The sequence below is a fragment of the Myxine glutinosa genome, chromosome 1 (assembly GCF_964187855.1).
Source record: "Myxine glutinosa chromosome 1, kmMyxGlut1.1, whole genome shotgun sequence".
In the NCBI taxonomy this organism is placed as follows: domain Eukaryota; kingdom Metazoa; phylum Chordata; class Myxini; order Myxiniformes; family Myxinidae; genus Myxine; species Myxine glutinosa.
The window spans coordinates 276,197,700-276,221,926 of NC_136261.1; the positions used below are offsets into that span (position 1 = coordinate 276,197,700).

At 45.6% G+C, this 24,227-nt stretch overlaps 1 protein-coding gene across 8 annotated transcripts in view; it reads left to right on the forward strand.

Annotated features, from left to right (window-relative positions):
- LOC137410669 (uncharacterized) overlaps window positions 1-24,227 on the forward strand; it is a 196,901-nt gene that overhangs the window by 117,916 nt on the left and 54,758 nt on the right. For 6 of the 8 annotated variants that reach the window (XM_068096158.2, XM_078765972.1, XM_078765975.1 and 3 more), the window contains exon 5: window positions 3,191-3,673. In XM_068096158.2, coding sequence (XP_067952259.2) covers window positions 3,191-3,673 — 483 coding nt within the window. The remainder of the gene's footprint in view (window positions 1-3,190; window positions 3,674-24,227) is intronic. The other 2 variants (XM_078765988.1, XM_078765991.1) reach the window with 1 other exon arrangement.

A 24,227-nucleotide genomic window follows, 5' to 3' on the forward strand; every position in this document is an offset into this window, starting at 1 on the left:
TGTATATATGTATATATATATATATATATATATGTATATGTATATATATGTATATATATATGTATATATGTATATATGTGTATATGTACAAAAGAGCACGCACAGCTGTAAGGACGAAGGACGGGAACAGTGGTGAGTTTGAGGTGAAGGTGGGAGTGCATCAGGGGTCGGTACTAAGTCCACTACTATTTGTAGCTGTGTTGGAGGTGCTGGCTCAGACCGTAAAGGAGGGTTTACCGTGGGAGTTGTTGTATGCAGATGATCTGGTGTTGATTGCGGAAAGTATGGATGGACTGAAGGACAAGATGAACAAGTGGAAGGAATGTATGGAGACAAAAGGTCTGAAGGTGAATATCGGAAAGACAAAGGTGATCGCAAGTGGTAAAGCATGTGGTGAGGTGGAAAGAACTGGGAAGTGGCCGTGTGCTGTGTGCAGGAAGGGTGTCGGAGTGAACTCCATTCAATGTACAATGTGTGCTGAGTGGGTTCATCAAAAATGTAGTGGTCTGAGAGGGTCATTAACCAGTGTGGCAGCTACATTCAAATGTAAGGTGTGCACAGAGGGAGCTGCAGATGGAGGAAATGTTGAGTTGGATCTTGGAGACGGCGTGAAGCTGGAAGGTGTGAAAACATTTTGCTACCTCGGAGACATGCTGAATGGAGAAGGTGGATCAGACTCGGCAACGGTTGCTCGAGTGAGATGTGCATGGAAGAAGTTTCGGGAACTGAGTGGCGTGCTGATGAGGAGAGTGTCGCTGAAGCTGAAGGGAAAGGTGTATGCTGCATGTGTGAGAAGTGTTATGATTTATGGGAGCGAGACATGGGTAATGAACGTAGAGCAGCAACGAAGGCTGGAAAGGGTGGAAATGCGAATGGTTCGATGGATGTGCGGAGTATCGTTGAGAGAGAGGAAGACAAATGATGAATTGCCAAAGATGATGGGAATATTGCCTGTGATTGATGCTGTGAAGAGGAACAGGTTGAGATGGTTTGGTCATGTATTGAGGAAGGATGAAAGTGACTGGTTGAGAAGAGTGATGGAAGTTAATGTAGAAGGAAGTAGAGGACGGGGAAGACCGAGAAAGACTTGGCTAAAGATGGTGGAAGAAGAAATGCGGGCAAGGGGGTTAACAAGGAGAGATGCAGAAAATAGGGCAAAATGGAGAAGATTGTCATGGGGACCGCAAGGCTAACCCCCGCTCTAGCAGGGAACATGGCCTTAAAATGCATGTTGTATATATATGTGTGTGTGTGTGTGTGTGTGTGTGTGTGTGTGTGTGTGTGTGTGTGTGTGTGTGTGTGTGTGTGTGTGTGTGTATATATATATATGTATATATATATATATATATATATATATATATATATATATATATATGTATATATATATATATATATATATTACAATACAATAGATATTGGACAGAAGTAAAAAAAAAATGAGCTGGAGGAACAATCCCCTCAAAATCGACACAAGCTGCTTGGCTGCTTGCACGTGTCTCCCAGCAGAAGTAACAAAAGCTGGTCGACCTCTTGAACAGTGCAAAAATATTCCGCCCAATGAGATGCTTCATGACGTCCATTGAGTGGCAAAAGCGAGGCCTGCCTCACTTGCATACACCTCTGTGGCTCAAAGAGAAGATTTGACAGTTATCAAAGAGAAGGTTGATGAGACTGGCACTCCTGTGGCTCGCTCTCCAAATTGTCTTTCCTACTAGGCCACGTTATTTCCCCCACTGAAACAGGCGCTCCAGCCTTTGTACCAGCACATGCATTTGTGCCACGAAACCTGACACTCATGCCACGAAACCTGACACTCGTGCCACGAAACCTGACACTCGTGCCGCAAAACCTGACACTCGTGCTGCGAAACCTGACGCTCGTGCCGCGAAACCTGACGCTCGTGCCGCGAAACCTGACGCTCGTGCCGCGAAACCTGACGCTCCTGCCGCGAAACCTGACACTCCTGCCGCGAAACCTGACACTCGTGCCGCGAAGCCTGACACTCGTGCCGCGAAACCTGACACTCGTGCCGCGAAACCTGACACTCGTGCCGCGAAACCTGACACTCGTGCCGCGAAACCTGACACTCGTGCCGCGAAACCTGACACTCGTGCCGCGAAACCTGACACTCGTGCCGCGAAACCTGACACTCGTGCCGCGAAACCTGACACTCATGCCGCGAAACCCGACACTCATGCCGCGAAACCCGACACTTGCTCTGCAATGCCCTCACCGGACGGCCCTCGTCGTCTTTCTTTAAAATAAGTTGTATAGTCGTCAGCGGCAAACCAAGATAGCGAGCGATATTGGCTGGTCGTTTACCATTATTTCGTTTCACTATGTGTAATTTGACATCCAGAGTTACACTACTATGTTGCCGCTTACGTGCAGGTTCACCCTTTCCGTTACCACTTCTTTACCACTCGTTGTTCAATGATTACTGTGGCAAAGTACGCAAAGATAAAGATACAGTGCAGTACAGTACTCTACTGCAAGTGGAGGAGTTAAGTCCAGCAATGCACAGCTTGAGAAGTCTGAGAGGGAGAGCACACAGTGCATTGTGAGAAGAGGGGAAAGTGGGGGGAGTGGGGTATGCTGGGAAGTTGGTATGCTCAGCATCATGGGGTGGGACGCCTGGTAACTAACGCCAGGTAACATTCATTGGACGGTGTTCCGTCCAATGGATGTTACCCTGGGGAATTGTTGGATGTAAAATGAAAATGTTCCAAAGTAACTTATGGACTTGCATGCAAAACAACGGATAGCGGGGAGACTTGTAGTGTAGACTCCCTGTACCAAAGTTTGTTCACGGTATTTAAAAAAATCTGGGTGGAAGAGGATCTACGGGGGTGTTGCCGTATATCCCCTTAGACCCTGATTTTGCCCCCCAAATTAGGTACTTTGTTATCTTCTCTGAAACTACACCCACTATATGACACTTGACCACAACATTCATCCATCACCCATGATATACTAAAGTTTGTTAACAGCATCAAAAAATCTGGTTCTGAGGGGTCTACCGGGGTTTTCCCCCCAAAATTTGTATTTGCTTTCTTCTCCTGAACTGCACACACAATTTTGATGAAACTTGACCACAACCTTTATCACCCAAGATGTAACAAAGTTTGTTTGCGGCATTAAAAAAAAAAATCAGGGTCTAAGAGGGTCTAATCAGGGTCTGCGGTCACAGGTGAAGAGGAAGCAGTGGAGATGGAGCATTCTGAATATAATTTGAATGCACCTTCCTACGAGAATGCGCCTTCCTCCGAGAATGCTCCTTCCTACGAGAATGCGCCTTCCTACGAGAATGCGCCTTCCTACGAGAATGCGCCTTCCTACGAGAATGCGCCTTCCTACGAGAATGCGCCTTCCTACGAGAATGCGCCTTCCTACGAGAATGCGCCTTCCTACGAGAATGCGCCTTCCTACGAGAATGCGCCTTCCTACGAGAATGCGCCTTCCTACGAGAATGCGCCTTCCTACGAGAATGCGCCTTCCTACGAGAATGCGCCTTCCTACGAGAATGCGCCTTCCTACGAGAATGCACCTTCCTACGAGAATGCACCTTCCTACGAGAATGCACCTTTCCACAGTACTTTAATTTGTGAAGATGAGGCGCGAAGAGCTTGTGAGGCATTAGCAGAATGTATCCAACCAGAATCCCCCACAGCAGGTGAGTGCAACAGCATGCAAACAAACAAGCAGCTGCATTATTTTTTCTTAAGATTTTAATTGATTAAGTTGACTTCCCCCCCCCCCCCCCCCCCCCCCCAAATGACACTGCAAATACTTCAGTTGTAAAAATAAGCAATTTATGCTGTAAAAATATTTGTTTCCTGAGTTTTAAGGTAACGTTCAATTGGACTGTATTGCAATAATTGATGTTGAGGTGTTGGCTGATGAACGGCTCATGGATATTTGATGCTCCAAGAAAGAAGAAAATTTATGTTTTGGAGTTGATGCCTACAAATTGTATATCTAATTCAAATTTAGAGGCTCTAAAACTAATTTTGTATCATTTAAATTTTTGCTTGACTGTGATCTGGTCTTGACTATGACTACCTTCAAAAAAATGAAAATATCTGAATACTGCCCCAATAATTATTTTTTTAAATCGACGGTTGTCTTTATTATGTCAGTAAACGTGCAATTATGTAGAGGAGCATGTGAACATGGAACATGAAGAGAGTGGAGTAAGAGGTGAAAGTAACTGTGACTGGAATAAGTATAGATAATGGGGAAATCTTACTATAATTTGATAAGTGGCTTGTTTGTTCGTTTGATGTGTGTTTGTGTGTTGGACTTCTATGCACTCCTAAAACAATGAGCGGATTGAGTTGAAAATTAAGGGTTAATATACTTGGAGTGTGCACACGAAGGTTTTGGGCAGTAAAAAGAAAAAGGAGAAAAAATTATTTGTTATGCACACAATTAATTTTCAAACAGTGGAGGTCGAGTGCTGAGAACATTGATGCATATTGTTTTGGGGTTGGTTTAGATTTTTTTTTTTTTTTTTTTAAAGGCCATTTTTCCCCGCTATAGCGGGGGTTAGCCTTGCGGGCCCCATGACAATCATGGTTCCCTGTTTGAGGCAATGTTTTTATGGCCGGATGCCCTTCCTGACGCCAACCCTTGGTCACGCTCTTACGATGCGCAGGGATACGGTGTACCTATTCTAAACCGGGGTACACACCAGGATCATTCATCCCAGCAAGCTGGTACTCAATTTGCCGACCTCGGAAGGATGACAGGCTGAGTCAACCCCCCTGGCGTTAATTCAGCAATCGACCGGGATTCGAACCCAGGATCCTAGGATCCCAAGCCGGCACCCTAACCGCTAAGCCAACACCAGGCTTACTAAATTGAGTCAAGGTGAATATGAAAAATATTTCAAACTATATTCCCCATGGCTCATCGATCATATGTATGAAATTTCGTATCAATCTGTTAAGCTGTTCTGGAGAAGAAGATTTTTTATGTTTTTATTTTCAATCCAATATGGCTGCCAGACCACGTGACGGTTGATGTCATAAATTTAATTCTTCACATTAGTTCATAGATCAGATATATGACGTTTCAAATTTTTTGTTTCAAACAATAATGGCTGGATTACCACTTCTCTGATGATGTCATCATTATCACCCTATATATCCAATGGGGGATTTGATGACATATGCCAAATTTCAATTTTTTTGTGGAGCACTTTTAGAGAAAAATTCAATTATTTTCCTTTAATCCAATATGGCTGCTATACCATGTGACCTATGACGTCAGAGTTATCAATAAAATTCTTACATTGTCCACAATCAAAAACCATTGTCTTTTCTGATACTAGGTATTTCAATAGTACATGTTCAGCATAAGCATACTAGTCCATGAGTCAGGTCCAAAAATTTTGAAGTTGAGTATCAAGTTTGGGGACTAATTCCCACTATGATTTTTAGTTACACCAATGTCTGACGTCCATGAAAATGAGTGATGGATATTTCAAATGAGTATCTTAATGCCATTTCCGACGCCATCTTTAAAAATGGCTGCCATTTTCACGGAATATTCATGTAATTCAAAACTATTGCTGCATGGTAAATTCTGATGGTCAAATCTTAATTTGTACTTATCAAATGTTATTCACTTTATAATTTGGAACATGTCAATACTTATTTTAACCATTTTTATACATGTTTGCCAAGAATTTTGCTTGGAAATGCTTGGAAAATGCCTAAATTTGTTTTTTTTAAACTAGTCACTCCCAGAAGTTGTCTAAATAAGTTGGTTAAACAAAATTGGGGCAGATAGATCGAGATTTTCAGTAAAGGTAATGATTACCGACATGAGAATATTAGTCATAATTACCGTAGCCTCCGCGTTTTTGGTGAAAAATCCATTTATTTTGTTTGTATGCGGCCAAATTCTAAAACAAAATTATGGGTTAGGGGAAATAAAAATAGGCATAACGTTTGAACCACACAAGATAGGCCAACATATTACCACTCATAATGTGTGTCTTGAAGCCCTCTACGCATTGCATTAATTAATATGTAAATTGGATCAGTAATTAGGTCACCAGGGGTCACAAGGTCACGAAATTCAGGCACTACTGAAAATGAGTACATCGTCCAGCAAAAATTAACTTTAAAAATCGGTTACACACATTTTCACAATTCTGATGCCTAGATAAGACCCTTACACCTATTGGTATGTGTTAAACCCATGTTAACAAGTTTACATACAATGAATTATTAATTGATGTGTGGGGCATGCGAAACTGGAAATATGCCCTCCAGTACGTTGTGCTTTGCTCTCTACCCAAAACAGCTTGTGCAATGTCTATGAAATTGTAGGGAAATAGAAAAAGTTCTATGTTCTACTCAATGGCTATGTTTAGTCCTCTTCAAACCTAACCTCCATGGCATGCTGAATGAAATCTGAAAATGGTTTAGCCTATCGGTATCAATGTGACATACGAAGAGCTCGGTTTCAAAATGAAATAAATGCCAAATTTAACATTTTGGATTTTTTGTTGTCAAAAGATTGTCAAAGTGATCAAACTTTCCCTGGGCTTTTTCGTCCCAAAGTGCCGTAAATCCTGGGTTTCTTGGCAATAATAACATGTATATTATACATTTCCCTTTGAATTTTGACCTTTTCTGCCATTTTTCTTAAAACCTCAAAAATGGATTTATCTCGTTTTGGAGCCAAACTCTTCATATATACACTGATAAAAATTCGTTTACAAGTTTTTGACGTTAATCCTCTTCGTTATCACAATCACTGTCGCAATCATCTGAGTCCTGTTCAATATCAGCACCATCATCGTAATCATCGTCTTCTTGTGCCATGTTGGTGCAACTCTGCAGTTTACATGCAGCAGTGCACTTTAGACCATTAATCATGCAAGAACAGTCCAACTGGCGGCAACTCCGTGCACACTTGCATGAGATGAGACTAAGAACGACATCTGGAGCCGGCAAGCCAGTCATCCACTGAATTATTAGTTCTCCTTCACTGTTTAATTCCCAGCCATGGCCTTCTGATGGCTTGGGGATGTCTGGAAAGCATTCTAGACTTCGCCTCCAGATAGCAGCTTGGTAATTTGCACGAAGTGTGTGCTGCAGCAGTGTGTCTGCGCATGGTGGAAGCTGTCCAGATTCGACGTCGCCCTTTCTTGCACAGAACATATTATAGCGCAGATCGTTTACACCACATATCTTTGTGTTTTTAGAGTAAAGAAGACATGTGAACTCTTGGATTTGGTTGAAAACGTCTTGTGTCAGGTTCCACGATGCTCCAAGAGAGACAAAAGCATTTCGGAATATCTGATTCGTCCGCACAATTTGCAGACCTTTCATTTTTCCTTGGCTAGCAAGAGCGCTGATAGTGTCACAACCAGTCCAAGCATGAAGTCCTGGCAGTGCAGAGCACACTTCATGCCCCAATGCTGCAGCGATTTTTGTGATGTCAATCATTCTAACGTGAGCTTTTGTTCCACGACGGATGAAAACTTTACTCTTGATGGCACTGCTTAGACCGAGACAGATGATGAAAACATCAGTGTCATCTGCCACCAAAACAATAGCCTGGTAATTCTCTGCAGTGGCATGCTGTGCATGTAGAAATAAACGAGTGTCAGCCTCCTCGTGGTTGGATCTGAGGACCTGGACCTCCTCGCATTTCTCTCTGGTGAGCTTAAAGCATTTTTCCTCACATGTGACGAACATTGTTTGGTCACCTAGCTTCTCCCTCTTGGTTTCTTCTTGCCACGACTGCCAGAAACTTGGTGAGCTTTTTTATAGTTTCACTGCAGGCCAGCAAGCGTCGCCAATTTTTTATCTTGTGACCAGGTCTTATTCTATTGAATGTCACGCCTTCCTGTGATCCTCGGCTCACACGTTCAGCAGATTTGATGGACTGGTCCCTGTAGACGTCGAAGATCACATCAACGTGATCACTTCCCTGAGCAGCATGCAAGGATGATTCAAAGACATGATTAGACAGCTCTTCAAAAGTATGATTTTCTCCATGCAGTTTCTGTATGAGAGCCATAGCATCAATCGGTGTTGCACGTGGTTCGGGAACATCTTCTGCAGGGTCCACCATCTTTTCTAGATTTTCAGCAAGCGCAGCTTTGTTGGTTTTCTTAAGAGTGCCGTCAACATTTGCCAGCGACCATGGTAATGGCCCAAGAGGGTGACAAAACACATCGTGCATGTCAAGCTTTCGGTTCTGTGCAATGAGTATCATGGTGACAAACAACCTCCTGTCAGCCTTCAGAACTATTTCCTTGTTTGTGCCCTTCACAGATTTCTTCTTGACTTCACCAAATGCTTTAAAGTTCAGCGTTTTGATTTTGTCATAGAAACCTTCACCTTTTTCCAGGCGCTGCTCCTGAAATGTCTGGTAAGCCTCCTTCCCTTTTGCAGTGCATTTAATAGGTCACTAGAAACCTCAGGGGTGGCAGCTACTCCAGTCGAGATACTGACAAGATCAGAAGGGTCATGGCCAAACGGATTTATCCAGTCGTTCTCTAGTAAGCCAACAATTGCTCTAACATCTGATTCGTCTTTCTGGGTGCGAGGATTCCCGAGGTCAGAATGATGGAATTGAGTCTGGTTCTGGCCGATTGCCTCACGAAGTCGCCTCACAGCAGCAGCACGATGTTCTCCTGTGAGATAGTAGCGTGATATAGCCCCTGGCTGGAGACTAAAGCCTCGTGTTCCTCCTGCAGTTTGTGTGTCCTTGTTGACTGTTTCCTCAGTTGTTTGATCGACTGCTATTCGGCCAAATGGATTGCCTTGTCTGAGCTGCACAGAGAAGTAGCCTTGCTTGAAATGCTGGTACAGCATTGGGCAGGTTTTTTCAAGCTGTGTCATCAGTGCATAGTACACTGGGAGGTATCTGGCATAGTTCACTTTGCTCAGAGCAAAGCACCAAGGGATCACCTGTTTAATACAAGCTAGGTGGAGAGCCCAGTCTCCCTCTCTGTCGGCTCTCAATAGCCCGAGCAAGATCTCGACCATATCGATGTACATCATCCAAAACTGTGCTAGCTGACCATGACTGTGACGCAGGACATCCAGATAGGCCACAAACAAGTCCATGATATATGTGCAAGAGTCGTCGGCCATTGCTGCAGCAAGAGTTTCATGACAGGTGTTCATATTAATGTTGTGTCGTGTGTGGTTGGTGTTGTCCAGCTTGTGAGTATCTTCAGGGTGATGTGATTCCAACCAATTCTGGAATCCATTCCACGCAAGCCGCATCAATGCTTCGTATGTCAACTTGTGGAAACGAACAGAGCGGTTGTACTGTTTGCTTTCCAATACCTTGTTGATGGATCCCTCGGCTATTACGCCGGATTCGACAGACAGGTCACGAAGTCCTGCGTCTTTAAACATTTTCCCGATGCTAGACATAAAGTTACAGATGGTATGGAAATTTCCCATCATGAGCACAATTTTTCCATACTGGGTGGGATGCTTCCAAGCTATTTCAGTTGTCTTAGCAAACAGAGCTTGATCGAGTACCATTGCAATGTTCTCAAGATGGAGTGAAGACATGATCTTTAAAGCATTGGAGAGAATCTCCTGCGCTGTTGCCATTTCTGTTGCGGGTGCATTTATAGAGGGCAGATAGCCTACAACATCTTCCATCACCTCCACATGACCCCTTGTCATGATGTTAAAACCTGTCCATGAGCTGACTTTCTGATGAAGTGGGTCGAGCAAACGTGTCAACACCCACAAGTGGTTTCTCCTCTGTGCTTTAGAAGCTGCATCTTCAAGAGTTCCAGACAAATCAGCTGTTTGTATTGCTGGCGGACCTTTTCTTTTCCCGACACTATACACTGGTAGCAGTTTATCCGATGATTGAATGGATCGTTTCTTCTCTTGTTTATCAACAACAGATGTTTTCTGTGCGGGCATACACGAAAATGATTTTGGTTGGACAATGATTCCATTGACTCTATGTGATGTTCCACCTCCACTCAGGGATTCTTCTAACCTGTCAATGTTGTCAAACGCTAATACTGTCGGGACAGAGTGGTGCACATCTGAAGGAAGAGAAACATCATCGCTGTTAACACTTGCTATTTTGTCAATACAGAGTGCTGTGTCAATCTCTTCCAGAGCTGTGTATGAACACCCATGTCCGAGCCTATTCAAGATTTTTATCAACTCAACATTACCAGTTAGTGTTTTGATAGCCCATGGAAGCAAGACATGTTTTGATGTTTTCACTGTGCCAACACTTACTGCAGTGATGACATCCTGTGCCATCGACCATGTTAGTCTATTTATGCGAGCAGAGCCGTTCTCACTTCACCAAGTAAGATTCTCAAAAATCTCTGTGGAGTCGGTAGAACTTTCACATAATCTGGAGTGAGGTCTGCTGGCTGAGGAGGCCAATTGTCATTGAAGGAAACGGCTTTAATTTCATCTCACAGTGACATGGCTGCTTGGACAACTATGTTGTCATTACTGGCTTTTTGAAATGTTTCCAGCTTTGATTTCACGTGGATCAACTCAGCAGCTAACATCGTTTTGGTTAGGTTATCAGGCATTAGGTAAACGTGACGGTTCTCTGTGAAGAAAGTCAGTGAATCGCAGAACTGCATCTCTATACTGCGCCGGATATTTTTCTTGGTGAAATTGGTGATCTCACTTATGCCTGCAGACGCCATTGATGACACAAGCTTGGCTGTGATATCGAGCAGTGGAATAATCCTTGGATTTGAAAATAAATTGTTCCGGATGTATTCAAACACAGTTTTTAGTGATGCTTTCTCAACCTTTTGATGTTGAATGTAGTCTTCTTCACTCGGTTCTGGAGTCTGCAGTTGCTCTCTTCTCTCTGGACGCGTGTAATCTCGGTAGCACGATTTATGGTAATGAGCCTCGGCTGCAACTATATCTCTTGCAGTCACGGCCAACACTCTATCGTCATTACGGTTGATTGCAGCCTCCCTCATGGTTTTGTCTGACCGCAGCTCAACAGCTGGATGAAGAGCCTCTCTCGACCGTGTTCCCTTGATATACTTTGACACCCGCAGACAAAAGATGCATTTCTTTTCATACACTCTCTCGTTAGATGACGGCTCATCTCTGGAAGATCGTCTGGGCGCAGTATCGGGCACATTTGCCAAAGAACTGTTGGATTGCTCTTGAAACTTAGCTAATGACTTTTTGTGTGTAAAGTCTGACCTGCAAGCCCTGTGATAGTATATTGGAACATGCGGAAGTTCAGCTGGGCTCTCTTCAGCAAGCTGAAGAATGGGTTTAAAATTTCGTATGGTCGCTGCATTGCAAAGTGTCTGCCATGAGTCGTTGTCATTTGGCTTGCTCAACTCATGCAGGGCTGATTTCTTGCTGCAAATGATACATGTTCCTGTCCCATGCTCCAGCTTTCTCCGTTTAACCATTACTTCCGATTGAGACATTTAAAAATTGTTTATAAACCATGTATATATAGGTGGAATGGCACTTTTGGGCAGAAGATCTAATCGTCATCCATGCAATCTGAAATGAGAAAATGATGGGGGAAAATTACCATACTTGTATATGCAGTTGAAATGTGAATCTAGCTAAACAAATCTGAAAATCAATATCTTTTTCCTTCAGCTGAAAATAATAGCAATATAAATATAAAATATTGTGTCCTCAATACATTTCTAGCAAAACATGTAGCCCTCGAAATCAACTGGTTGATAAAGACAAAGGCATAAATACGTTGAATAGACGATTTTAATACTACAAGAACAAAGAAAGTACATACAGTAATTTCAATAGAAACTACGACATAATCAAAGCATAATAAAACCAATGCAAAACTACACACAGATTGCCCACAAAGAAGAGTAGTTTCTCATCCAACAGGTGTAAGGGTCTCATCTTTGAAGAATAGAAGCACAAAACTGTGAAAATGTGTGTAACCGATTTTTTAATTTAATTTTTGCTGGACGATGTACTCATTTTCAGTAGTGCCTGAATTTCGTGACCTTGTGACCCCTGGTGACCTAATTACTGATCCAATTTACATATTAATTAATGCAATGCATAGAGGGCTTCAAGACACACATTATGAATGGTAATATGTTGGCCTATCTTGTGTGGTTCAAACGTTATGCCTATTTTTATTTCCCCTACACCATAATTTTGTTTTAGAATTTGGGCACACAAACAAAAAACTAGGTTTTTCACCAAAAACGCGGAGGCTACGGTAGTTATGACTAATATTCTCATGTCGGTAATCATTACCTTTACTGAAAATCTCAATCTATCTGTCCCAATTTGGTTTGACCAACTTTTATAGACAACTTCTGCGAGTGACTTGTTTAAAAATAACAAATTTAGGCATTTTCCAAGCATTTTTAAGCAAAATACTTGGCAAACATGTATAAAAATGGTTAAAATAAGTATTGACATGCTCCAAATTATAAAGTGAACAACATTTGATAAGTACAAATTAAGATTTGACCATCAGAATTTACCATGCAGCCATAGTTTTGAATTACATGAATATTCTTTGAAAATGGCAGCCATTTTTAAAGATGGCGTCGGAAATGGCATTAAGCTACTCATTTGAAATGTCCATCACTCATTTTCATGGACGTCATACATGTGTGTAACTAAAAATCATAGTGGGAATTAGTCCGCCAATTTGATACTCAAATTTTGTCTGGCTCATGGACTATATGTAATAAGTGTATGACAGGCGAGTGTCGAGTTTGTTTTAATAAAGTTCCCTTCGTCTCTCCTCCCAAAATGTTCATATCTAAGCCCCCATCTCCCCACCTTAGTTTTTGTGTGTTTGTCCCCATTGTGATCTGTCATGTTTTTCATTTAAAACAACAGTGCTGGGCTCCATGTGGACCTCAGACAGCCATATTGAACAGAACCATCAAGAACCATGTGCGTCCACACGGTTCGCATGTGCACGAGACTCCGAGAACGGGTGGGGGGGGGGGGGGGGGGAAGGAAGGAGATGTGATTCCCCCTCCCCTCCCCCACCTCCCCCTTCAGCATGCACCGGGCAGCCGCTGCCACTGCCCCAAAAAAAATCGTTCTCTTCCCTCTCTGTTGCTTTCACATTCTGTTCCTGCACGCTTTCTCTGGCAATGATCTCTCATTCTCTCTCTCCCTCTCTCTTCGTCGCGACGGTCCCTGCCCGTGTCTGTGCATTTTCAATGGTGCATAATGCCTGCTTGCAGGACGAGGCCCTCAAATCCACGCGCCGGCTCGTCTTGGCGCCAAAACCAAGTTTCCAAAACCAATCTCGGGTGTCCTGTGTGTGTGTGTGTGTGTGTGTGTGTGTGTGTGTGTGTGTGTGTGTGTGTGTGTGTGTGTGTGTGTGTGTGTGTGTGTGTGTGTGTGTGTGTGTGTGTGTGTGTATATATATATATATATATATATATATATATATATATATATATATATATGTATATATATATATATGTATATATATATATATGTATATATATATATATGTATATATATATATATGTATATATATATATATATATATATTGTTGTGGATTCGGGGGTCGGCTCTCCCCTTATCAAGGGGGGGTTAATCCCCTTGTCTTTTAAGCTGGCCGTCCCCCAATCCTGGAAGCTATGACTCTCCTTCCGGTCGGAATCAGCTAGGGTGATTGGTCAATGAAGTCCCAAATACCTACTTACTAACCCGACCGTAAAGCAGGGAAATAACTCCCGCCCGAACCACGGATAAGCCGAGCGGTTAGCAATCCGCGGCCCGAGCCATTAACAAAGACTAACCCGATCCTGAGCGGTTTCCAAATCGTGCCACAGGTACTTAATTGAAAGAAAGGACGGAAGCGATCGGATAAGAGGAAACCAGAGTGTAGGAAGAACAAATAAGGGTTTATTTATTATGTACAAAAACCCAAAGAGGAAACGAAAGGAATATACAGGAGAAAGAAGAAACAAAAGGACACAGGGCAGGCTTACCTATACAGTCTTAACTTAACGACCCCAGGCGAACAGACACACTCACACGGGATTGTAGTGGTAGGGGAGGAAGGTCCAAGCAGATGGTCCAGGCGATGGGATCCGGCTCTGGTCCACTCCAGTCCAGGCTCCGGTTCCGCGAGCGAAACCCGGCAGGCAGCTTCGCGCGTATCGTCGGACGCGAGCGGACCTTACGTATCTCGGGGTTACATATATCGGGGGGACTGGGATGCGGCGTACGTAATACGTAGCTCGTGCCAGCTCTCTCTCTCTCTCCCGATCAATGGCTCGTATCACAGGCAGTTCGTGCAATCAGCGCCTTTCCTCACAAGTCCTTTACAATCGATCGTCCCCTGCGCAGTCCGTAAAAGGGCGTCGCGCTTGCGCTTATATATCGCGCTTTGAGATCAATGCGCGCACTTTGAAACCACGCCCGCCAGCGAGCTCACCTCAGCCCTGGTTGGTTGGCGAGGGCTCACCGGCTCCGCCCTTGACGGCGAGTTGACAGGGCCACGCCTCGTTCCCGGCACTCCGCCCCCTTCTTCCTTGAGCTTGACCGCGTGGTTAATGGCGTTTGTTTGAGCAAACTTCAGCTCAACGCAGCGAACGCTGCTGGCAAACGAAGGCGCGTAATATAATTGGGAGAGAGAGGTTGGAAAGGAAGCGAATGTGGCCTATCTTATTTGATTAATGCAACGCAGATTCAACTATTGGGAACACGGCCTTATCTGACACATAATAAGGAAATAACTAAAGTTCCTATGGTGGCCTACGACCTACGTGTTGCATATGGACTAACTATGGGTGCGACCTTTAACCTTTTAAATGATGGAATATTATTTACAAGTATTATTTACAAAGTGAGGGTTCTAAAAACCACAACTATATATATCTATCTATCTATCTATATACGTATATATATATATATCTATATATATATATATTTGTATTTGTATATATATATATATATACAGTCATCCCTCGCTATATCGCGGTTCACTTTTCGCGGATTCGGTACATCGCGGTTTTTTCTCGCTAGTATATGTAAAATTATATCGCGGATTTTTCGCTATATCGCGGGATTTTGCGGTATAAATGTATTTTTATATACTATTATTTTAAATATTTTTGTGGTAAAATAAGCATTTTCTAGCCTAAAAAATTAAAAAACGTAAAGAAATAAGAAAAATACAGTATTTAAAACATATTACAAGAAATAAAATACTGTACATAGTGTACAGTAGAAGGGTAGACAAAGAGTCGTGCGTATGGAAAACGCCAGTACATTCATCATCGTCATCACCTTCATCGTCATCAGTACTGCACAGCTAATTCATCATCATCTTCATCACGCAAGTTGTAGTATTGAAGAGCCGGGGCTCTTGCTTGATACGGACGAAATGACGGGCAAGACACAAACTCGTCCGAGAAGATATTTATTCTCAAAACCAACTCGGGAACACTGAAAAGCCCATTTATCGGGCTGCATTATAAAGCACAACCAGAAACCGAAAGCCACGCCTCTCAAGCGTGGCGTGCTTCGGTGAATCGGTGGTCACGTGATCAACAGGTGTAGCTGATTATACCCGCAAAGCGCGGCACGCTTTAGCGGTCACGTGACCAGCCACTCTCGCGCCGGGAATCCCCGCCGGTGACGTCACCGGCTGGAGCAAGGAGATTCTGATGCTGGTCTTGCTTGGGGAACCCATGGGTAGCTACAGTATCTTCAATGGTGAGTACCCATTAGAATTTTATATGTTGTTAAAATTACGTATGTTTAAGAGTGTAAAAAGTGTTTAAGAGTATAGGAAGTGTTTATAAGAGTATGGGAAAGGTTAATAAGAGTGTGGGGAGTTCATAATGCTTTAAAATATATATTAAAAAAAAATAAAAATATGGTCGCTACTTCGCGGATTTTCGTTTATCGCGGGGGGTTCTGGAACGTAACCCCCGCGATAAACGAGGGTTCACTGTATGTATATATATATATATATATATATATATATATATATATATATATATTGTTGCGGTTTTGGAATAAAGGATAATCCCCCTCGTAGGTAGACGCACCACAACATGAAGCCATGCGATAGTTCAGTTATTTCTTAGTGAATGTAAGCGTAGTCCTTTCCTGTGTTAGTTTTGCGTTGAGCAGGCCCGTGAGTAGGGCGGTCGTTTGGCGCTGAAATGCCACGTGCTCGGCCTGAACAAGTCTGGCAAGGCCGAAGGGAGGAGCTGCAGGGGGAGTGGCCGGTAAGCAACGAGCCGCCAATCAGGGCTCGAGGGGAGTGGCTTACCACGGCGACGAGAGGTGGGGCCTGGAACATTCGAGTAAGGCCGGGGCGGAGCCATAAAACCCTGCCCCGGGTACCCCCGCCTCAGAACGCAGAGAGAACACGAGGAGTTGAGCTGGAGTGCGAGTCAGAGAGGGAGGACGCGCAAGAGAACGAGTCGGTGTGTTGGACTTCAATCACTGAAATAGCCGCGCGGTACATGAATCCCCCTTGCCCCGTGCCCTGCGCTCTGCGCTGTATTAATCAAGCGTTCGAGAAGACAACCCGCTCCGGGCCACAGACGGGCGATCTCCTCCTGCCTGCCTTTTCCTGCATACGTGCCGTGACCGCCACAGGGCCACGCCGGGCGAGCTGCGCCGGAGCGACCGACGGCAAAGCGCGTTTGTTGCGCGAACTTCTCTTCCTTCTTTTTCCCCGTGTGCGTGAGTGGGCCCTTTGTCTGGGATTAAGTTAAACTGTTAAGCTTCTGCTCTGTGTCCCCTTTCCCTTATCCGAATCCTGTACATTGTGTAAATAAATTGTGTTATTCCTCTTATTTGACCGTTCCCGTCCCTTCCATTAATTGGCCTCGCATGGTACGAATAGAACCGCTCGAATCGGGTTCTATAAAAGTAACGGCACGAGTCACGTGATACGCATACCGCTCGGGCGTACTCGAGTAAGCGTGGCTCGTGCGAGGTCCGGTCCCCACTTTCGTGGTAGCGTGGGTTAAAGGTACGTGCGACGTCGACCCGATACCCTTTTTCACGCTTGCTGCGGAAGTGGCGATTCGGCCTCGTGGACCCGAAAACCCAAGGGGAAAAGGGGTTTAATCCCCCCTTTATAACGTGGAACGGGCTTCGGGAGATCCACAACAAATTGGTGTCAGGAGTGGGATAATTGGACCTAGAGTGCGCTTCACATGCTCCAAATTACGAGTGGACGAAATTTAGTTTTAAAAGCCAAATTAAATTCGTACCATGGCTGGCCAAGACGGTCAAATGCCGGTGGGAACAATGGAGGATGAGGTAGAATTAATGACCCAGGACCAACAGGAGGAGTTGGTAGAAGAAGGGAAAGTAGATGATGGTGCGGCAGCAGGGGAAGAAAATTGCGGCGCCTCGCACGTGGCGGCGGAAGCCGAGCCCGCTGTACCAACGGTTTTTGACCTGTGGCAATTCATGACACGATTCAGCGCATACATGGCAGAGTCAAAATGCGAAAATAATAAAAGGAGTGAAGAAATGAACCAAATCGCTCAAACTTGTCTGATCTCTCCATACAGGTTGCTTCTGACAAACCAGACTTGATCTGCTTAACAGAAACTTTCCTCCTTCATGATGTCTCTGATTCCTTGGTATCTCTCCCAGGTTACTCCCTCCTCCGGTATGATAGACCTGAGCCTCGTCCTGGAGGTGGGGTTGCTATCTTTATAAAAAACTCTCTTCCTCAAGCGCCCTGCACTGCCCTCTCTCCACCTCACCCCCAGGAACACCTTTGGCTACGGCTTCCCCTTCGCTCCCACCTTTTGTTCATATGTGTGTTGTACCGTCCACCAAACTGATGACTCCATCTACATCTCGCTGTCTGAGAATATGGACCAACTTCTATCTACCCATCCCAACTCTCTCTTCCTCATATGTGGTGATTTCAACTGTCACCATGCCAGTTGGCTGGGTGTGGGTACCTCTCTCACCAGCCATGGCTCTTCAGCAAAGGACTTCTGTGACTCACTGGGACTGACACAATCTGTCAATTTCCCGACCCGGATTTCAGTCAACGGAGCATCTTCTCTTCTGGACTTGGTGATGACTAACTTCCCTGAAAATGTCTGCTGCTCTTCTTCTGCTCCAATCGGCTCTTCTGATCATGTGCTTGTTAAAGTGGACATCTCTCTGACCATTCTCAGAGAGCCTCCTCAGCGTCGGCGAGTCTGGCATTTCACTCAGGCCAACTGGCACGGTCTTCAAGCAGCCATCAATCATCTGGACTGGTCTCCCATCTCTACTGCCTCTGACATAAATTCTTCCTGGGAATTCTTCCAAAGCAAACTGCTCTCTCTCATGCACAGATTTATCCCATCTCGTCTTCTGTTGTCATACCCTTCCTCCCGTCCATGGTACACGGAATCTTGTGGTGAGGCTATTGCCCAGAAACAACTTGCTTTCGTCTCCTGGAAAGCAAATCCAACGGAAGGAAATCTCATTTCCTTTCACAAAGCCCGAAACAAGTGTGTGTCCACCCTCAGGAGAGCCAGGAAACAATATCTCGCCGTTCTCAGGACCGAACTCTATTATCTGTCTCTCTCTTCCAGATCCTGGTGGCATCTGGTCAAATCTGTTTCTGGTGTTTGTTCCCCCTCCATCCCCTCCCTCACCTCAAATGGCCACACGGCTGACTCCGCACGTGAAAAAGCTGAATGCCTCAACCCTGTGTTTGCCTCTAAATCTTGTGTCCCAAACCCATCCCTCTCTGTACCCACCGTACCCAGTCGTACCCAGCTGCTCCTGGACTCTGTGTCCTTTCCTCCTGACAAGGTGGAAAAGTTTCTGTCAACCCTCGACTCGGATTCTGCAACTGGACCTGACGGCATCAGCCCACGGGTCCTAAAATCCTGTTCTTCCGCTTTTTCACTCCCTCTCTCTGTTCTCTTCACCTTCTCTTTTGCTCAAGGTCATCTTCCATCTGCTTGGAAATCTGCCAACATCACTGCTTTGCACAAAAAAGGTGCAAAAACAGATCCCAGCAACTACAGTTGTTACTGATCGCGGTTTAGATGTTATATTGACCGAGCGGTGGTGTTTTACCGCGACCTAACAGTTCCCCCGATTCTTCCCCAACTCACCCGATTCACCCCAAACTTTGGCCGTATCGCACCGCAGCTGCCCAATCCGGAAAAGACTAAAACGACGAATGCAAAGAGGAAGACGAAGGCAAACAAAAGGACTTCCGTTTCCGGTCCGGTCGTGAGAGGACGCTGGCGTCACTTGCTCGCCGCTTCTCTGACTGGACCATTGTCCGTATCTTGCTTTCCTGGTGGTCGTGGCGGATTTTTGGCCATTGAGTCTTCCTCTGCACGGTCCCGGCTCTGCTCTGCTGCTCCTGGCTTCACCTGCTCGGCTCCTTCGCTATTTCCTCGGGCTCACTCTCGTGGGTTGTGCCGCCCATTGTTTGCAGCAGCGGTGGTGGCGGTTTGCCGCCGTGATCTTGATTAGCGGCGGCGGTCGTTTGCCGCTGCATTTGCCGCTTTGCCTCCTCAACCTTGGCCTCGTGCTCGTCTCTTCGCTCCTGTCTGCCCTCTGCATGGTCCCGGCTCTGCTCCTGGCTTCACCTGCTCGGCTCCTTCGCTGTTTCCTCGGGCCCACTCCCGTGGGTTGTGTCGATTGTTTCGCCTCCTCACCCATCCTGCTGGCATGGCTCTGCGGTACTCCGCCGCAAGGCTTCTCCTGCTTAAAACCCACTCCACCCCATCATGCATCTCTGCAATCAAATCGAATGGACTCCTGCGTCGACCCAGGTACATTCACCGTGGCTCCGGTCGTAAGTTTGTTTATTTACAATCAGGTCACTCCATCCCCATCCTCTGGTCGGCTCAGCGCACTCCCACTCATCGTCCCAACACACCTGGTCACAACAACGCACAAAATCGCACCTCCTGTCTGCGAACCCTGGCCAAATCACCTGGATTCATACCCGCCGTACAAAACAACATCAAGCTCACCCTGTTCAATACCCGGTCCCTCAACAACAAATGCCTCATCCTGAACGACTACATCCTGGAAAATAAACTGGACTTTCTCTGTCTCACTGAGACCTGGCAACAACCACTGGACTACTACACGCTCAACCTCACCACACCCAATGGATATTCTTACATCAATACCACGCTCGGAGGGCCGAGGTGGTGGAATTGCCGTTATTCACCGACAAGACATCAAGACCAACCTCATCTCCATCTCATCTGCTCCATCATTTGAACACCTGGCTTTTAAACTCTCTGGTCACACACAGTCAGTCATGGCTGTTGTCTACCGCCCTCCCAAACCACACCCATCATTCCTGTCTGACTTCTCCTACTTTCTGACCCAGCTATGTTCCCTCTCCCCCTCAATCCTCCTCCTTGGTGATTTAAATATCCACATGGACTCCACTGACTTCACTGATTTACTCACCTGCTTTAACCTCACTCAACATGTCAACTTTCCTACCCATAACCGTGGTCACATTTTGGACCTTGTCTGCTCTACTGGACTAATTTTGCACCATCTCTCTGGCTCCGACCTCACTCTCTCTGACCACCTAGCCATCACTCTGACCATCAACATCCCCACCCCAGCACCAAGGCATTATCGCACTATCAACTTCCGTAAGCTAAACGCTCTTTCACCTGCCTCATTCTCATCGACCCTCTCTGAAAAAATGTCCACTTCTCCCTTCGTTGACCTCCACACCCCTTCTGACCTCACTGACTACTACAACCACACTCTCTCCTCCTGCCTTGACCAACTTGCGCCTATAAAAACCAAAACAGTTTCTTTCACCCATTCTGCTCCCTGGTTTACCCCTGAACTCCGCCTGATGAAAACTCGTGCTCGCCAACTTGAAAGACTCCGCAATAAAACAGGTCTCACAGTTCACTCCCAGGCCTACAAGGACCACATACAACACTATAAAGATGCCCTCTCCCGCGCCCGCTCCGCCTACTACTCTCAAATTATCCACTCTGGCTCCGGAAACCCAAAAGCACTCTTCTCTACAATAAACAAACTCCTCAGCCCCCTGAACACCACCACCCAGTCATTCACAATAGACAACTGCATCTCCTTCCTTTCATTCTTCCAACGCAAAATTGAGAACATCTACAACAGCTTGACCACCGCCGCACCCGCTCCCCCTCAAACCACCTGCCCCCCCTTATCCTGCCATCCCCTGTCTCAATTCTCCCCAGTCTCCCCTACTGACCTCTCTGAACTCCTCATCGGAATGAAAACTGCCACCTGCACTCTTGACCCCATCCCCTCCAGCTTTGTCAAGGCCTCCCTTCCTGCTCTCTCTCCACTTATCATTGCAACAATAAACTCCTCCCTGTCTACAGGCATCGTCCCACCATCCCTCAAAATTGCTGCTGTTACCCCCATTCTGAAAAAACCTGGACTAAACCCTGACACCCTAAATAACTTCAGACCCATCTCCAACCTACCCTTTCTGTCAAAGGTTTTGGAACACGCTGTAGCCACTCAACTCAAACATCACCTCTCTGCCAATAACCTGTATGAAACATTCCAATCCGGATTCCGCTCCAACCACAGTACTGAAACTGCTCTCCTCAAAATCACCAACGACCTTCTCCTCTCCTCTGACGCTGGCAACCTCAACATTCTCATCCTCCTCGACCTCAGCGCCGCCTTTGACACCATCGATCACACCATCCTCCTCACCCGACTTGAATCCACCTTTAACATTACCGGCACTGCCCTCTCTTGGATTAAATCATACCTCTCTGACAGACGTCAGTTCATCTCCATCAATAACTGCAAATCCCCCACTGCTCCCCTCCCCCAAGGTGTCCCCCAAGGTTCAGTTCTTGGCCCCCTCCTCTTCATCCTTTACCTGTCCCCCCTCGGTCACTTAATCCGCTGTCATGGTCTCCAATTCCACTGCTTCGCCGATGACATCCAGCTTTTCATCTCCACCAAGTCCATCTCCACCGCCACCCACTCTATCCTGACAAACTGCATCACTGAAATAAAATCCTGGCTTCAAATCAACTTCCTCAAACTTAACTGTGATAAATCTGAAATAATCATCATTGGCCCAAAAAGGCTCACCAAGTCCACCCATAACTTTGCCCTCAACATCGACGGTTTCCCAGTATCCACCTCCCCTCACATCCGGAATCTTGGCATCATCTTTGACCAAACCCTCTCCTTCGACAAATACACTAAACAGATCACAAAGACAGCCTTCTTTCACCTGAAAAACATCGCCCGTCTCCGTCCATCCCTCTCCTCCGTGGCTGCAGAAACCCTCATCCACGCCTTCATCACTTCCCGTCTGGACTACTGCAATAGCCTCCTTTATGGTTCACCCTCAACAATCACCAATAAACTCCAATACATTCAGAACTCCGCTGCCCGTCTACTCACCCATTCCCGGACCCGTGACCACATCACCCCCGTCCTTTACAAGCTTCACTGGCTCCCCATCTCCCAGAGAATCCAGTACAAAATCCTCCTCTTGACCTACAAAGCCCTCCATAACCTGGCCCCCATCCTACCTGCCTGACCTCCTCTCCAGACACACTCCCACCCGCAACCTCCGCTCTGCTGGTACCAACCTCCTGACCCCCCCCCCCCCCCCCCATCCGGACCAAATTTAGATCCTGGGGGGACAGGGCCTTCTCCATCGCTGCTCCCACCCTCTGGAACTCGCTACCTCACACCATCAGAGACTCCTCCTCACTCACCACATTCAAAACATCACTCAAGACCCACCTGTTCAACACTGCATTCAACATTTAACCCACAGCATCTAACCCCTGACTATCTCCTCTCCTTCTCCCTCCTTTGTGCTTTGAATATTTCCCTATTGATTCTTCTTTTTTTTTGCAATTGTCTTTATGTTTTGCTCTGCATTATGTTTTGCACTCTGTCAAAGCGTCTTTGGGCTTCCTGAAAAGCACTATATAAAATAAATGCATTATTATTATTATTATTACAGACCAATCAGCCTTCTTAGTGGGGGGGCCAATGTTTTCCCGTTGAATTCAAATGTTAATTTGTGGACACTGGTTGGGTTGTCTTTAGGGATGATAGAAGTTGTAGAAAAAATATGTCTCCATTTTTTTCAAGTTCTTTATAGCGGCCATTTTGGATTATCAAAATGGCGTTTGTTGAAAACCGAAATTGTCATTATCTTGGCTTCTAAATGACCTAGAGTGTTAATTTTGGTGTCCAAATGTACATATTTGCGGATACTTAATCCAATAAACACACATTTATACACCTACATATGATCAAAAGGGTTCTTATGGCAGCCATCTTGGATTTTCACGCACTTATGCCAACACATATATATATTTTTTTCCATCATTTTCACTTCTAAATCACATAAAGGCTGGACTTTAGTGTTCAAATGTACACTTATAATGTCTTTGTGCAATATTTTTAGTTGGCAGTGTTCATTGTTACATTGAAGGATCTCCATCCTCCTCATCATCAGTGTTATCGATTCCCATGGGGCGCTCCTGACCCGTGTTACCACACACCTCTTCATCTGCCCCACACATACACATCTCAGAACAGTTGAGATGCTGAGACCTGCATGAGCTGAGCAGTGAGACATGCATTGGGTCTTCTTGCAGTTACATTTGATTAGATGTGTGATGGCAGCTGGGGCTGGAGGGTCCTTGGTTGTGATGGGCACCAGCTGATCTCCTTCTGCTCTCCATCCATGTTCTGTTGGTTGTGGAAGCTGGGGGTCCGGTACATCAGCCTGATGCCACACCATGGCCTGGAAATGTGCACGAGCAATGGCTTCATGTAAAGCTCCCCGTGTTGGTGGCAGCTTCTGTGCCTCTAGCTGTTTCTTGGTAAACAGTCTCCACCTCAGCTTGCCCACATCCACAACTGTAGTACGAGGCTCATACAGCTGGCATACAAATGCCTCAATGTCACTTTCTGTGTCAGCTCTCAGCTCCTCAGAGGCCCCAAGGTCATGAAACGCAGATACCACCTCAACAGAGCACCTATTGAGGGCTTGCCAACATGTGAGCTTTCCCTTTCCGGCAAACCGCCCAGTCTGGTCTGCTCCCGTGAATGCATGGAATCCTGGTAGGGCTGCAGCCTTCCTGACACCAAGTTCATGTACTATTGGTTCCAGTGAGATTTGCCTCTTCTTGTTCCCCACACCCGTGATGAAGTATGTGTCTTTGCATAGTTCATGGTACCGGTGGAGTGCTAGGATGAATACATCAGTATCAGGTGAC